The sequence below is a fragment of the Leptinotarsa decemlineata genome, unplaced genomic scaffold (assembly GCF_025532065.1).
Source record: "Leptinotarsa decemlineata unplaced genomic scaffold, Ldec_3_MD MMD2_tig00026299_RagTag_RagTag, whole genome shotgun sequence".
Classification (NCBI taxonomy): domain Eukaryota; kingdom Metazoa; phylum Arthropoda; class Insecta; order Coleoptera; family Chrysomelidae; genus Leptinotarsa; species Leptinotarsa decemlineata.
Genome location: NW_027412676.1, coordinates 1,771,046 through 1,786,638, shown reverse-complemented (window position 1 = coordinate 1,786,638; position 15,593 = coordinate 1,771,046). Strand labels below are relative to the sequence as shown.

Sequence of the window (15,593 nt, the reverse complement as noted above, 5' to 3'; positions counted from 1 at the left end):
TGAAGATGGTAATCTATCACGCATAAAAACACCACGAAAATGTGGAATTTTCATTTTTTGTGCATAATAACTGAGATCGAGATCAGTAAGAGGCCTCTGAGGTAGGGGTTCAATTAGTTTTTTGTTTTGTTTGTGGCTTTGTATGGTTTTAAATATAGTCCTAAACCTTTACGGTATGGTTTGAGATATATTCCACTTCCGCGTTTGCCTAATGCTACAGCCTCCATGGTTTTATTGTGACGATTGGCTTCCATTAAAGCCGCTTGCTGGCTTTTGCCGAATTCACGGCCTTGGTAATACCAGCAGCAGCTCCCGCCAAACTTCCTAGTGCGGATAGTCCAGCAAAAATTGGTATCAATGGTAAAAGTCCACCGATCTTGGGAACAGGAATTATGCGTGGTGTGCGGATTTTCTTCTTTCCACCGGCAGCTTTAAGGTATTTACGTGCCGCCTGCAATGCCACAGTGATAGCTTTTTTGCTATTATTCGTCACAAATTGATTCCCACCAGCTTTCTTCAATACATTTCGCACTTTATGGACTATCCCAGCACCAAATGCAACTTTTTTAATTTTATTTTTCTTCGTTTGTTTCCTCTTACATTTTTTCTTATTGGTACTACAACCCATGCCCATATGTCTTTTCGCTTTCATAATGTTGGTGACAAGTAATGCAGCTGCTCTTTCCCCAATACTCGCGTCCTTCGATTTAACCCTATCCCAAGCGCTGTATTCAAGTTCTTTGTCGGCTAAATGTCTTGCTGCAAGATCGGATGGATGCTTAGAATATTGAATATCGTGTTTTTTGCATTCAATATCTAATTTATTGATTCCAGGGTCGTTACGAGCTAAACGTTGTTTCAATTTTGTACCCGGTCCACAGTATTGATAACCTCCGGTAGATGTAATTCGAAAGGAAGTTTGTTTATTAAATCATTAACAAAACCACAACCTCTTTTAATTTTACGATCACTTTCAATACGTCCGTATCGTTTGATGGTACACATTGAAATGAATAAGCTAATAACATTTATATAGTCTCCAACCACGGCACGATGCGCATTGTAAAACAGAAAGAAAAGTTTGCTGTAGATAATCTAGATGAGAAATTTGGTTGTGGATTGAATGGACAAAGGGTATTCAGACATGGTCCACTACTTCCATCATCAGTTCGAGGACTCATTATAGGACCTTCAAATTGTGGAAAGACGAATGCAATGATATCACTATTAACACATCCACAAGGACTGAGATTTAGAAATGTGTATCTCTATTCGAAATCACTCAATCAACCTAAATATCAGTACTTGCGAAGTGTTTTGGAACCTATAAAAGGATTAGGTTTTTATACATTCAGCAATAATGCAGAAATAGTGGAACCCTCCGACGCTAAGCCTAATTCTGTTTTCATTTTCGATGATGTAATATGTGAAAAGCAAGATATTATTAGATCATATTTCTGTATGGGACGTCATAAGGATGTTGATTGTTTTTATCTAGCACAGACATATTCACGGGTACCCAAACAGTTAGTGCGTGACAATACCAATTTCATTATAATGTTCAAACAAGATGAGACGAATTTACATCACATTTATTCAGATCATGTTTCACCCGATGTAACATTCAAACAATTCCAATTGATGTGTGTTAAATGCTGGGAGGACCAATATGGATTTCTAGTCATTGATAAGGATAGAAAAATAGATGAAGGTAGATATCGCAAAGGATTCGATAGTTTTATATACCCATGATCTTGTTTTTGGAACTTATTCGATCACTGAATATTGTAGTGGTCACTTCACCAACGAATTAAGCTTTAATTCAAAAAAAAGGGCATTATGAATACAAAAAAAGATCCTGAAAATAAAAACAATGAAATAAATTTGAAACGTCAACTAGTAGAGACAACAGAAGCTGTCAGGCAGAAATTCAACTCTATCAAGAATGATAATATTGAAAATCGTACGACACTTGAAAGATTGTATGAGCCCATAATGAAACCATTGAATGTTTTATCATCAAACGCTACTTCTAAATCACCAGTGTTATCACCAAATCATGGAACTGTTCAATCTACTTCAAATTATCCCATGAGTACTCCAATAGGAAGAAAACAATCTTTTGGTAGTGTATCATCTGTGAATAGTGACACGAGCACACTTCAAGACGATATGAGAACAACTCTATTCGAAACACCATCATCGTCCCACATCGATTCCTCGGATCCTGACATCTCACCTGTTATGAATGAAAGTGGTGAAGATGTTTTGATGAAACATTTGAATAATATAAAATCTAGAAATCCAGCATATGATGGAACATTTGGCGTACGTATGGATCCAATTACACAAAAGCTGAAAATGGGAAGTCTAGTGGTAAATTTCAAAGATGGAAACATTTCATTTTGGGATGCTAATAAAGTGAAAAAATATGAATGCGCAGGTAGTCCAGAATTGTATGATATGATTTTTTTGAAGAATCCACAAGATGTTGATAATGAAGAAACTCGTCAAGTATATTCCAAAATATTGAAAATAACGAATGCTCCATATAAACAATATCATCTGAAGAATGGTTTTAAAAATACAAATTCTAAAAAATTTCGTGAAGTTATCAAACCTCTATTAGACTCACGACAATATCCAATAAGAAGTAGAAGTAAAATTGGTGGAGCACTCAAACGAGTGAAAATGGAGAAAATATATAATTCTAAACCTGTGAATTATGTGTACTGGAATTCACCGAAAGAGTTAGTTGCTCGCCTACGACTATTGGTAGCTTCAAAGTCAGCCGGACATACCGGACATGATAATGAAATAATTTCAATAATTGAAGAATTACGTGAAGAAGGTATAATATATTAACATATTCACATGTAATGATCACTGTCACATCATCATTCAATGCAGTAACATTATCACCTTTTCTCTTTAATCATATTGAAATAGAATGACTAATGAAATAAGTGATGTCAAACGACAAGTTGTTAATGAATTACATAAACCTGCAAGACGTAATTTTCGTAGAAGAATAACCACCATCAAAGGTTTTGCAGATCTATGGCAAATAGATTTAGCTGAACTGCAACCTTATGCAAAAAGTAATGAAGGATACCGATATATACTTGTAGTGATAGATTGTTACTCCAAATATCTGTGGACTGTAGCAGTTAAAGATAAAACAGGTAGTACAGTAACTAATGCAATGAAACATGTACTGAAAGAAGCCAAATACTCCCCCAAACACATACAAAGCGATCAAGGGAAAGAATTTTTCAATAAAAGCTTCTCATCTCTCATGCGAGAATATAATATCAATCATTATTCAACATTTAGCACAAAGAAGGCAGCTATAGCAGAAAGAGTGATTCGTACAATAAAGGCATGGCTCTACAAGGAATTTTCGATGAGAGGTCACCACAAATGGCTTGATATTCTTCCAATTATAACTAGTAGATATAATAATAAAGTTCATCGTACAATAGGTATGGCACCCATCAATGTTGATTCAACAACAAAATTAAAATTCAAGGGTATCAATGGAATTGGAGGAAGACAAAGTAAACCCAAATTCCAATTAAATGATATTGTACGTATAAGTAAATACAAACATATTTTTGAAAAGTCTTACACTGCGAATTTTACCACGGAGCTATTCAAGATTGTTAAAATTAATAAAACCATCCCAACGACTTATAATCTTGAAGATATGAATGAACAGCCGATTAGAGGATGTTTTTACGAAGAAGAGTTATTACGAACCGAGAATCCTGACGTATATCTGATTGAGAAGGTGTTGAAGAGAAGAAAAAATAAAGTATATGTAAAGTGGTTAGGCCTTCCTAGCGAACAAAATTCTTGGATTGATGAATCAAATATGGTTTAAATGTATATAATAGTGACTTTTATGAATAAAGTAATATTAAAGTTCATTATTGTTTTCATTTCAATTATAAGTATGTGAACTGAAAAATATTGCAGCGGTAAACATTGCCCCAGCCATTCGCAATGTTCTGTGTATACCAAACCAAATTAATTGTATACTCCATTCCCGCTTATATTTTTCAACTCACGATATTGAAAACACATTATCATTCCCAAAACTAATCGCCGTCACTTTGAAATGCAGTATCCAACTCTTTTTGCCAATTATCTCTCACTGATAATGCTGTCTCATAAAGCTTAGTCGACTCCTCAAGCTCAGCCTGAGCTTGCATTCTCGAACGTTGATGGAATTGCTTATCTTTACCAATTTTTGAACGGAGTTCATCAGCATCTTTAGACATTCTAGCCAATTCAACCTTCGCTAATGCAATCTTGGCATCTAATGCTTCAAGAGTTTCATTATTAGCATTAATAGCTCGCTCACTCTTTTCAAGTTCAGCAATAGTCATCTGTGCCTTTACAAGACGGCATTTTGCTTTCCTTTTCATTTCCCCAAACCGATGGAGGGGGCTGAAAGAAGATAGCGGTTCAGCTTTCAAATCACTCTTCATTTCTTTAGGAGTACCTTTTGGCTTCCTCTTCGATCTGTCACTTTTCGTTGCGGGTTTTTTCTGTCGCACAACACTTTTGGATTCTTTCTTTTCTTTAAAGTCAGTGACAATCGATGAAGATGCCTTAGTAACCTTCCTCTTGATTGTTCTAGATTTCTTATCAACACCAAGAGGAAGGGTAGATGAAGAGTGTTTGAGTGATGATAATTGCGAAACGATCGGATTTTCAATAATAATTTGCTCATTTGGTTCTGGCACATCTGCAAAGTTAACGAAGTCGTTAATATCAAAATCATTTATCGAATCTTGACTCGATAAATGTAATACTGGAATATTTTCAAAATCAGTCTGATCGATATCAACAAGTGGTGAACCATCTTCAGCAATCAATAGCGGCATAGAGCTCATGATTATTAAGGTCTGAGGAATGATATGTGATAGCAATAGAATGTGGATAGGAAAGGTGATGATGTTACTGAGACCTCACCATTTATAGAAGAAAATAAACTAGCGCATGCGCTCTTTCATCAACTGGCACATGCGCTCTCTCACTAAACTATTCACGCATGTAACAATCTTTGTCATTTAAGAGGAAAACTTTGTGTTGCATGCATGTATTTTTAAATGTTAGAAAATAATACAAATAAATTCAAAATATATATATATTTATTAATAATAGAGGACAATAACGATAATAAAAAATGAAAAATGTTAATATGTCTCTGTGGATGTGGAACGTTCTTTGACTCTATTCCTCAATAGTTGTTGCTCGTGCGTCAAACACCAACATTGAAAAAAATGGATTCTCCTATTGGGGTAGAGTTGACCAACCTTCTCACACAGATCCCAAGTACTTCTACATGCATTGCATACATGATTCCAACAATTCATGGAATATGTATCACAACGCAAACAACGTTGCAGTGGAGTTGGAACGGCAGCACAGATACCACAAATATTTCTACAGATACCTATATTGTTAAATATTATAGGTTCGGAACACTTCAGACACTGTAACTGTTGTTGACGATAATCCGATTTTGTTCGCTTCGGTGGATGAGAAGGAGGCGATAGTTGAATCCGCAACACGCAATCACTACACATACCAGTACATGGATTGATTGAATCCTTAGGTCTACTTATTTGACAAAAGTAGCACACAATAGCCCCTGCAATCATCATTGGGTAGACACACACTTTTGGTTTTTCATTCCACTCTTTTGGAAACGGCATTTTACTAATTCGATTAGAAATATAAAGAGATGACTTACAGAAACTCTGAATGCTCTCTCCTATACCTACGATCTCTATTTATACAAATCAACATCATGTGGAAGTATAGTGGGATAACTTCTCCTACTATTCCACTCTAAACGAGTCAAGTGGGAGTCGCATCACCTCCTATATAAGTTGACTTGCAAACCTAGAGTTCATTCATTCACTCTCTACAACTGTGAGCAAACAACAACAAGATGAATTCTGCAAAAATAAATGCTGCATTAAATAGAATAGCTGCTGTTGATGAAAACAATTGGATAGACGAATCAGATGATGAGGATGTCAATGTTCCGCTAGAGGAAGTAATAGTTGAAGCAGAAGATGTTGGAGTCGATGAAGATGAGATAGACGAAGTTGAAAACGAGGCCAACCAAAGCGACGAAGATGATGACGTGATGGAGTTTGAGAGGGTCATGGATGAAGAAGGAGATGATGAAGGGATAGAAGCTGACACAACTGAAGGTGATGGTGCTATGAGGATCGGTATGCGAACACTCAATGTCAGTGAGACACTGGAAGATCCCTTGGATTTGTATTGTGCATTGGATGCATACGTATTGATCAGCACAATAGATGGAGAGAACAAAAAACTATGTTGGTGCTGCTTTCGGTTTTATTCGCATAGAAACAATAATGGAGGGTGGTATGCCCATGTCAACACCCACAACACTGTCTCAATTATGGAAATGGGACAGAATTGGTGTGAAGCTTGCGAGAGGCCACTAACAAACTTCACCCGAGTATCTACATGTATTATATGTAATAATGTCCAACCTGTGGCACAATAACCGTGGACCTACTGGTCAAAAAAAAAACAACAGCCCTTTTCAGGGCTACATTATTCACACAAACAGTAGTTAGTTGTATTAGTATTCATAGATTATGTGACAAATGAATACTTTGATTAATAAAAGTCTAAGTTGGAAATTTGTTAGTCTTTGAATATCTATACATTATATGACAAATAAATTACTACTTTGACTGAAAAGTCGAAATTTGGAATTTGATAGTCATTGAATATCTATGCATATGATGAGTACTACTTTAAATGAAAGTTGTTGAAGTTGGCATTTGTCAATCATTCATATGCATATAATGATGAATACTTTCACATACATATATTTCGTTTGAGATTATAATGTTAACATAATGTTAACAATAATATGTTTATCTGTTTCTGTTTGAAAGTATAATGGTAGCTCTGAAAAGAGCTATTTTTTTTATTGTTTCAGTCTTTAATTGTAGCCCTGAAAAGGGCTGTTATTTTTTTATTAATCCATGCAATGATATGGACTAACGCTCCTCATCATCAGAAACAATAATTATGGTATCGTCATCTGAATCAGATGATATACTAATGATATCATCCTCATAGTAGTCATCTGAATCAGATGATATACTCATGATGTCGTCGTCGTCATAATCAGCTGAATCAGATGATATACTAATCACATCATCCGCATTATTATCGTCAACAGCATCTATGTCGTCCTGAATACCTTGTTCCACTCGTTCTGCGAAATCATCAGGAAGATCATAGATTCGCTGCAGAAATTGAGCGAAGGTTGTACTCAAATGATCAGACGTTGAATCTATTTCATGTACTTGGATGGGTCCTGTACTCGACATTGTGGAAGAATGATATAGAACTGGGATTGTTGCTATATTTATATTGGAAGAAATGAAATGGAGGGGGTGAAATGTAGAACAGTGTTTGAGATTCGAAAACATCAAGAATGAAACTCTGAGCGATTATTAGGAGAAATTCTAGTGATTATTATGGAAAAAAAAACTAATAAGAGGGAGAGGAAGGGAGGAAGACACTGCCCCAGCCTCGCAGTGCCTCGTGTACACCAACCAAAAGTGTGTACTCCGTGGAAGGAAAGGAAAGGAAATGATGGACGAGTAGATGATTATATGTCATCATCGGAATTGAGGACATCATCATCGATTAGGATTGGGGATGGCGGAGGACTATCCTCGATGAGGATAGGGGATGGTGGAGGACGTCTAACGTCAAGCTCGTCATCAGCATCATCACCAGAGTCGTCGTCGTCATCATCGTCGTCGTCGCTACTCATTGGGACAATGTCATCATAAGCAGGGTCCCACCATCCGTCAGGATCTGGATATTCCGAGTCATCCAAGTGTCCTTCGTCACTGCCAGTGACATGCTGAACTTGCATCCTGATGTCGTGATCCCGGTATTCGTATGGCGGACTGTGGGGTTCCGTGGTGGAAGAGACAACCTGTACCTGGCTGTTATCCCAGTAATTGAAGTTGTACCCTGATCCGGGCAGCTATAGGGTTCGGAGGTTGAATCGGGTTCCATCTCGATGCTAGCTGATCAACTGAATGTTTCATCAGATGATTTCTACTTTTATACTTTCGAGAGGGAGTGGGAGAGGAGTGGAACATTGAGTAGGGGTAAATTGTAGTGTGACATAAGACATATTCAATGAGTAGGGGTAAATTGCAAAGTGACATAAGACATATTCAATGAAAGAGATACTTGAATGGATAAAATACAAATGAAATATACTTGTCGATTTCACTATGAAACATGTCTATTTTTTTATTTTTTAAATTTCTTCACATGAAATTATTTACAAGTGATTAGAGAACACAAAAATTGATGTGAGGTATTTGTCTAGAAGAACTTGGAATTGAAATAAAAAAATAATAATGATAATAAGAGGAAGTGAAGAAAAATGCTCCAACCATCGCATTGTTCAATGTGTACCAAACCAAAAAACAGTGTACACCTTTATTTCACTTCCTTTCCTTTATTCAATATAAACTTAACAAATATAAACTTAAAACTACCATAATTAAATACTCCTAACTAACCTAAAACTAATCTTACATTTACACTTCATCTACAAAAAGAGTGTCCATAACTGTCACTACTTTTTTGTACAGCTCTATCGAAGAGGTCTTTGCTTTACACCTTTCCTGCAGAGATGCATAATTCCGATCTATTTCGGCCATTTCCTTTTGGAGTTCCCTCCGTCGGTTATCCATTTCAGCCATTTGTCGCTTCATGGTAACCAACTCGGCCTCGCTAGATCGGGCAGCTCGTTCTGCTTTCTTGCATCTCTGCAGAAAAACACTCATCTTTTCACTAACCTCTCCGATAGGCTGTGGCACCAACACCTCAGGATCCGCCGGTGTCGCTGGCAGCGGTGGTAGTCGCGTCACCAACGGCGACAATATCACCAACTCCGGAGAAGGACTCCTCGGAATTTCCACTGCTGCTGGTGCTGCTGCTGGTGTGGAGGCCCTCTTACGAGAGGTCGAAAAACTACCTGCATAAGGATTAGTCCTATTGCAAGTAGCTCGGTACTTTGAAATAGGACCAACCTTTGCTGCAGGTCGTTGGCAAACCTTCTTCACAGCCCTGACTTCCTCCTCCTCCTCGAATAAGTCAGGGCTAGAAGATCTGCACCTAACTCGCGAACGCGAAGTGGTTGGCTGGTCAACCGTCACCGCTCTCGAAGATGCTGCCTCCTCCTGGTCAGCGGACACCGGCAGAATAGACGCCACAGCATTATTCACCTCCTGTGTATTGGTTGCCATTCTGAAAAAGAAGAAATAATACAAAGTTAGTTGATATAAAAAATAACATTCCTAATTTACTTACTCAAATATCAAGTTGGTCGTTGGAACGTACTGCCTTGTTGTGGAGTGGACTGCTCTCGATGAGATGACTTCTCGAACTGAATGTTGTGGAGTGCTCTCCGGAGGGTATCGACTTCGATGCGTGAGCGGTGGGAAAATGGTGGGAGCGCACATGCGCGATGAGGGTAGGGGTGTACATGCGCAAATGTTGGGAGTCGGGGGGGGGGGCTTCGGGGAGGGGAGGGGCGGGGCTTCGGAAAGGGGGCGGGGCTTCGGAAAGGGGCGGGTATCCGAAAAGTTGGTGGCGACGGGGGGGGGGGGGGGGGGGGGGGGGCGTGGCCCTAACGGGCCCCGCCACTGCCTGGGCTCCGCCCAGGTGGGTGGGGCCTCCGGCCCAGGTAGGCGGGACATCTGGAGAGACATCTACGCCTCTTCGCGCGCGCGTTCGTAACATAATATGCAACCGAAACACCTAACCTAACGTATTAACGTATTAACGTAACCTAACCTAGTACGCTAACCTACCGCTATGCAACCGAACACCTACCTATCGTATGTATTAACGTAACCTAACCTAGTACGCTAACCTACCGCTATGCAACCGAACACCTAACCTAACCTAAACTAACCTAACCTAACCTAAACTACAGTAACTATTAACCTAACCTAACGAGGGAATACTAACCTAACACCTAACCTAACGTAAGTATGCAGCTAACCTAACGTAGCTATTAACCTAACCTAACGAGGGAATACATTCACCATGTTGGTTCCATTAATACATCATCAGTTGGTTTTGGTTTTGGTTGTATTATTCTATGATTTGGATTAATGTTCAGTCCTGGATATCCCAGTCCACCTGATGATGATGGCCTGACTTTATAGTTTCTCTCCAAAACTTCTTTATGGTTTTTCTCCAATACTTCAACTCTCTGTTCCAGTACATCATACTTTTTTCATTGTAGTCCCTGTTATGTTTGACATAGCATCAAATTTTTTATTTGTAGACGCTGTTATGTCAGACATTTTTATGTCTACATCACTTGTAAGTTTGTCAAATTTACGAGTGAAAGTTATCCGAGCCTCTGCAATTTTATCGTTAAATGCTTGCCGGGCGTCCCGAGCAATATTGCCTATTGTGGATTGTATTGCAGCTTGTAGGGCTAGAAGTATAACTTCCTTTGCTCCATTAATTTCCCCCTCAAGATATGATACAGTTACACAATCACTCTTGTCAATTGGTTCACTTGTATTTTTCAATATTTTCCTTTGCATGTCATAATGACCATCTTTTGTTAATTTAAAACCATTCCCAGGAGGACCTCGAATGACATTACCACCCCATTTTCTTTTTCTACCAAACTTATCGATTGTTTTAGACATTGTGCACTCTACGATGATTCTCTTCAAACTGATATTTCTGTCATTTACATTATACTATATATTGCAGTAATTGATTAGGGAAATAGAAATAATACAAATAAAATTTTAATCATTTTATATTCATTACAGTAATACATATACATACATACATAATACATTAATATCACATTACTTCTATCATATATTATTAATTATAAATGGCTACATAAATATCAATATTGAATTTTCCGGTTTTGAAGATATTGAATGATATTTCAATCATTGATCTCGGCAGATAATAAATTAATCAATTGATCCAATGGAGTCTCCTGAGATTGTGATTGTTGAATAATATTACTTATCCAACGAATGTTCTCATTTGGATCGTTTTCATAAAATTCAATATCATTATGACCCCAAGGAAGAGTGTGGGTAGTATTCGGAATGATAAATCGTTTATCGTCGTGATATGATAATGCAACTTTATTTTTTAATTCAGTATACATATCATGTAACACGCTTCTAAATGAATTCATCTTTCTGAATATCATACCACCTTGTTCGACGATTTTTTGATAATCTTCGCATGTCAATTCATTCTTTATTACAGATCGTTTAACCCCTTTGGCTTTCTTAAATTCACCATCAACAGATTTCACATAATATGCTTTAGCACCTGTACCATAAAAACTCATGATTGGATCATTTGGAAATTCATCTTTGAAGTTACCCAAGACTGAACTTGTTACTGGAATATTGAATTGGTTAACTATACTGTAATTGGATGTATCAAATCTACTTATGTTAGTTTTTATGAATTCATAAAAATTTTCTGTGTTTACTTTAAGAATGAGCGAGTCGGTATCTGTGTAAAGTAAAGAGACATTTTCATCAAAGTGTTGTTTGATGCATCCATAGAAAAAGTCATACATGACTGTTTTAGATAATTCTAATATGGAAAATCCCAAATATAATGGTTTATCGTAATGAACCTTCACTCTACCCAATTGAATGGCAACGAAATTATCAGTGAAAATTGAACAATTTTTGAAATTTGGTTTGGCTATGAGAGTGCTGGCACCTATATTTTTCTTTATATTTTCCCAATGTGTAACGAGTCTAACATCAATTCGATTATCTACATTCTCCATTGTCTTTCCATACACCGCATTATTCATTAGTTTATAGAAATCTTTAACAGATTTGTTGTTAGACCTATTACGCATTTCAGTATTAAGATCTATATAGGGTTTCATCCAGCATGATTGTTTGAATTTCAATACTCTATGTGTATTCATTACAATCAATCCATTTTTGACAGCTTGCTGTAGATTCCTATAATGAACAATATATTTTCTTTTATCATTCAAATTTGGAATTAATTTGGGAATTTTCGATTGTGTACGAGGTGGTATTATTTTTTCGACTAAAAATGGAAGGTCAGAATGTTTATCATGCAACTCTTGTGGATAATGAATGTCCACTTCAAATACATACCCATACGGACTATCAGTACTCACATCCATCACATCGAGATTAAGAATTTCATTTGGTGTCAACCATGTAAATTCACTTGTTGGTAGAGGTTGTGACATACTGTGACCGTATAGATTTGTTGCATCTAAATATGTAATGAATGTGGAAGGTTCGTTGGGATTATAATTGGGTAAAAATCTATTATTTGCTATATGTTTCCTCTCGCTACATTGACTAATTCCACCTCGTATACCTTTTTGAAAAAAGTGAATCATATCAATGTCAGTTAGTAATTCCAATTCAACATTAGTGAACTTCAACATGGCATCCCATGATAATCCAGGTGCAGTGTAATATTGTGCCGGATCTAAGTTATATATCTCTAAACTTGTGGTGCGGAAGTTTTCAAAAATATCACATAGTAGCAATACATCCGACTTCAAATACAAATCAGAGTATTCCCCAAATTCTGACACTCGAATAAATTCCAAACTTTTCTAGCCCTATCATAATCAGTTTCCGATATATGTTCACAATTGAGTGTGTCATAAAACTGATTTTTTGTCGGAAGTAATGGATAATTCAATTTGTCAATGTCATCAACAAAACTATATGGAAATACACCTTTCTGTCTCATCAAATTGAATTTCTCAATTTGTGGGAAATGTTTGTGCATCTCCAAACATTGATCGGAGGTCAAGTTTGCACCCAACTTCTCCAACGAATTAGTCATAAATTTATAACTATCGATAAATCTCATTTTGAGATAATTCTTCCTAACCACACCATCTTTATCGGTATAGCTGTGTGTAAAGAGATGCTTCGTGAAAGATATATATTTCTCTTTAGTTTGCGGGATAACATCAACTTTCTCTTTATTCCTATACAATTCTTTTATGAATAAATGACAATCATAACCACTTAAATTATGAAAAATGATAGGTATGAAGTTTGGTATTTTGAAATTTAAATTACATTTCGAGTGAGCGGCATGTGATCTTTTCTTTCCTGTGACATGACAATGATCTCTTACTTTGACTTCACCATCAGTAAATGCTTTATTACATATACCACAAGTTCTGGCTGCAACAAACTGTTCTTCTTCTTCGTCAGTTTGTGTATCCATCGGTTTAGGGTTTCTGAGATGATTTTCATGTATCTCTTTCAAATCATCTTCAATGCTACTCACAAATTTCTGAGCTGCATCTACACCCCTATATGTAACAAATTTTGACAAATCATCATTATATGAACACTTTATCAAATAAGCAAATGAATATGGGGCATGTTTGAATGTTTTAATCGTGTATGAACTTTCAGGATTTGGCTCATTCACATGAATCGGTTTAAGCACTGATTCAAAATCAGCATACACTACAAATGGCACCTCATTTGCCTCTCAAAGTTTTCAAACATTAGTTTATTTTCCGCAACCATTCTACCATATTTATTGATCTTTAAATTAGTAGTTGGTGTTGTGGTACTAATGTGATTACAATCATACATATTATGACGTAAAAGCAATCTCTCATCAGAAAAATATATCAAACATCCGTCACAAAAATATTTTTTCTGTCTATGAGCTGATAGTTGATTAGAAACTAATCTTGAAAGATCTTTGATCCAACATAGTGACCATTACCGGAGTCATCAGTTATAAAACAACAAATTGACATGTCTCCGGAGTCTTCTCTGTGAGTATCGCAATGGACCAATCACTTCATACTTCATTTTACCCTTCTCAAATGTACTCTCTAAACCGTAAACATTAATTGAAATATCATTCCTATCTTCGAATATTTCGATACTCTTATTATTAACTTTAACCGGAAAATCCATACCTGTGACATCTAAAACAGTGGAAAAATGTGGATATGACGTAAGTTCGGACACTCGACTATCTGCAGGATATAATGCTGATGTTATAGCCCAAGCAAAACAATATTGATCTTCATTACGAACATTCACAACAGCTTTCTTCCATTGAATACATTGAGGCAGCTTCACATATGAACGTCCTTCCAGTGGACTGTATTTATTAATGTTGACCTCGAGAAACAATATTTTTTCACAAGTCCAACCTGAATTATAAAAAAAAAATATTACTATTCAATCTTATTGAAATTTTTAAAAAATAAATACCTGAGTCACGATCCTGGAACTCAGTCGTTTGAGCCACAATTACATCACGGAATCCATCAAAAACAGCATTCAAATCTGAAGATTGGTCCACTATTTTATTTTGGGAATTAAATGACTTCGTGTCCCTCGAATCATCAGTCTGAAGAATATAATTCCCAAAAACTTCCATATTCACCTTGATGCTTTTATGGATCCTGATGGCTGATTCCAGTAATTCAATGACCTTCTGCCTAATCTTATTGAAAAATGACATGTAGTCACTGGTTACAATCGAACTCTCCACCCTGTATGTAGCAATGCGGCAATTGAATGCATTCGTTATAATTTGAACACCGTCAGACAATTGAACACATGCATTATTTTTATGACTCATGGTTCTTCGGTGAGAATTCACTTGGTCATAGGAATTGTCACATTACAACAATTGCACGTATACATAGGTGTTGCATTATCCACTCTCACCGTTTCACTGCAGGCCCTCCTTGGCAACTCTGGAGCTGATGCCGACGAAGATTATCACTACGAGTGAAAGATTTACCACAGTCACAGGAATACATTTTATATAATAGTTCTCACTAACTCACTTGATGTAAACTGACATAGCCAACACTCGTACGCTTCTTAAATACACTCTGATAGGACCCGTCAAGACGTCATAGCCAACCCCACTTCTCAACTACATGCGCCAAGATTACCTCCCAACTGAATGCGATAACAGATGTCGATATACGAGCAAGCAGTGGTCGTTGCGGTCTCGGAGAGGGTAGACGCTAGGCAAACAGTCCTCGGCTGCCGTTGTGTCACCATCGATAGCGGGGCTAGAGCGAACCTTCATCGCTTCAGGAGAGGTGAGGGCAGGACCAGACCGATGAATACGCATTACTCTGCCACACGTCGTGGAGTGAACATGTCGCTCTCTAGCCGTTGAACGGTTATTGCTGTGACGTCACTCCACTACTAACTTGGTGCCCTAACACCGATGGAGCATTTATTACTTGGAGGATCTTCGAAGTATGCAGACGTATGTTTGTACATAGACAAACAAGCACATGATGAAACCCTGTACCGTGCATTCTCCTACACACACACATATTACACACAAAAATCTCATATGAAAAAAAAATCTGAACGACCATGCACCAGACACTTCAAGGTCACAACGCCTTGACTTCACTGCACAACAAAAAAAACTTCACCAAACAACACCAATAAAAAAAG

General features: G+C 37.1%; 2 protein-coding genes across 4 annotated transcripts in view; one reads left to right on the top strand and one right to left on the bottom strand.

Annotated features, from left to right (window-relative positions):
• Positions 1-15,593, top strand: part of Sema1a (Semaphorin 1a) — a 1,123,890-nt gene that overhangs the window by 757,414 nt on the left and 350,883 nt on the right. The gene's annotated exons all lie outside the window — the stretch shown is intronic.
• Positions 8,557-9,614, bottom strand: LOC141484931 (uncharacterized). Its single transcript, XM_074180635.1, has 2 exons — positions 9,418-9,614; positions 8,557-9,354 (listed from the first exon to the last, which is right to left on the bottom strand). The coding sequence occupies exons 1-2, from the start codon at positions 9,567-9,569 to the stop codon at positions 8,643-8,645; spliced, it is 864 nt and encodes a 287-aa protein (XP_074036736.1). The 5' UTR covers positions 9,570-9,614; the 3' UTR covers positions 8,557-8,642.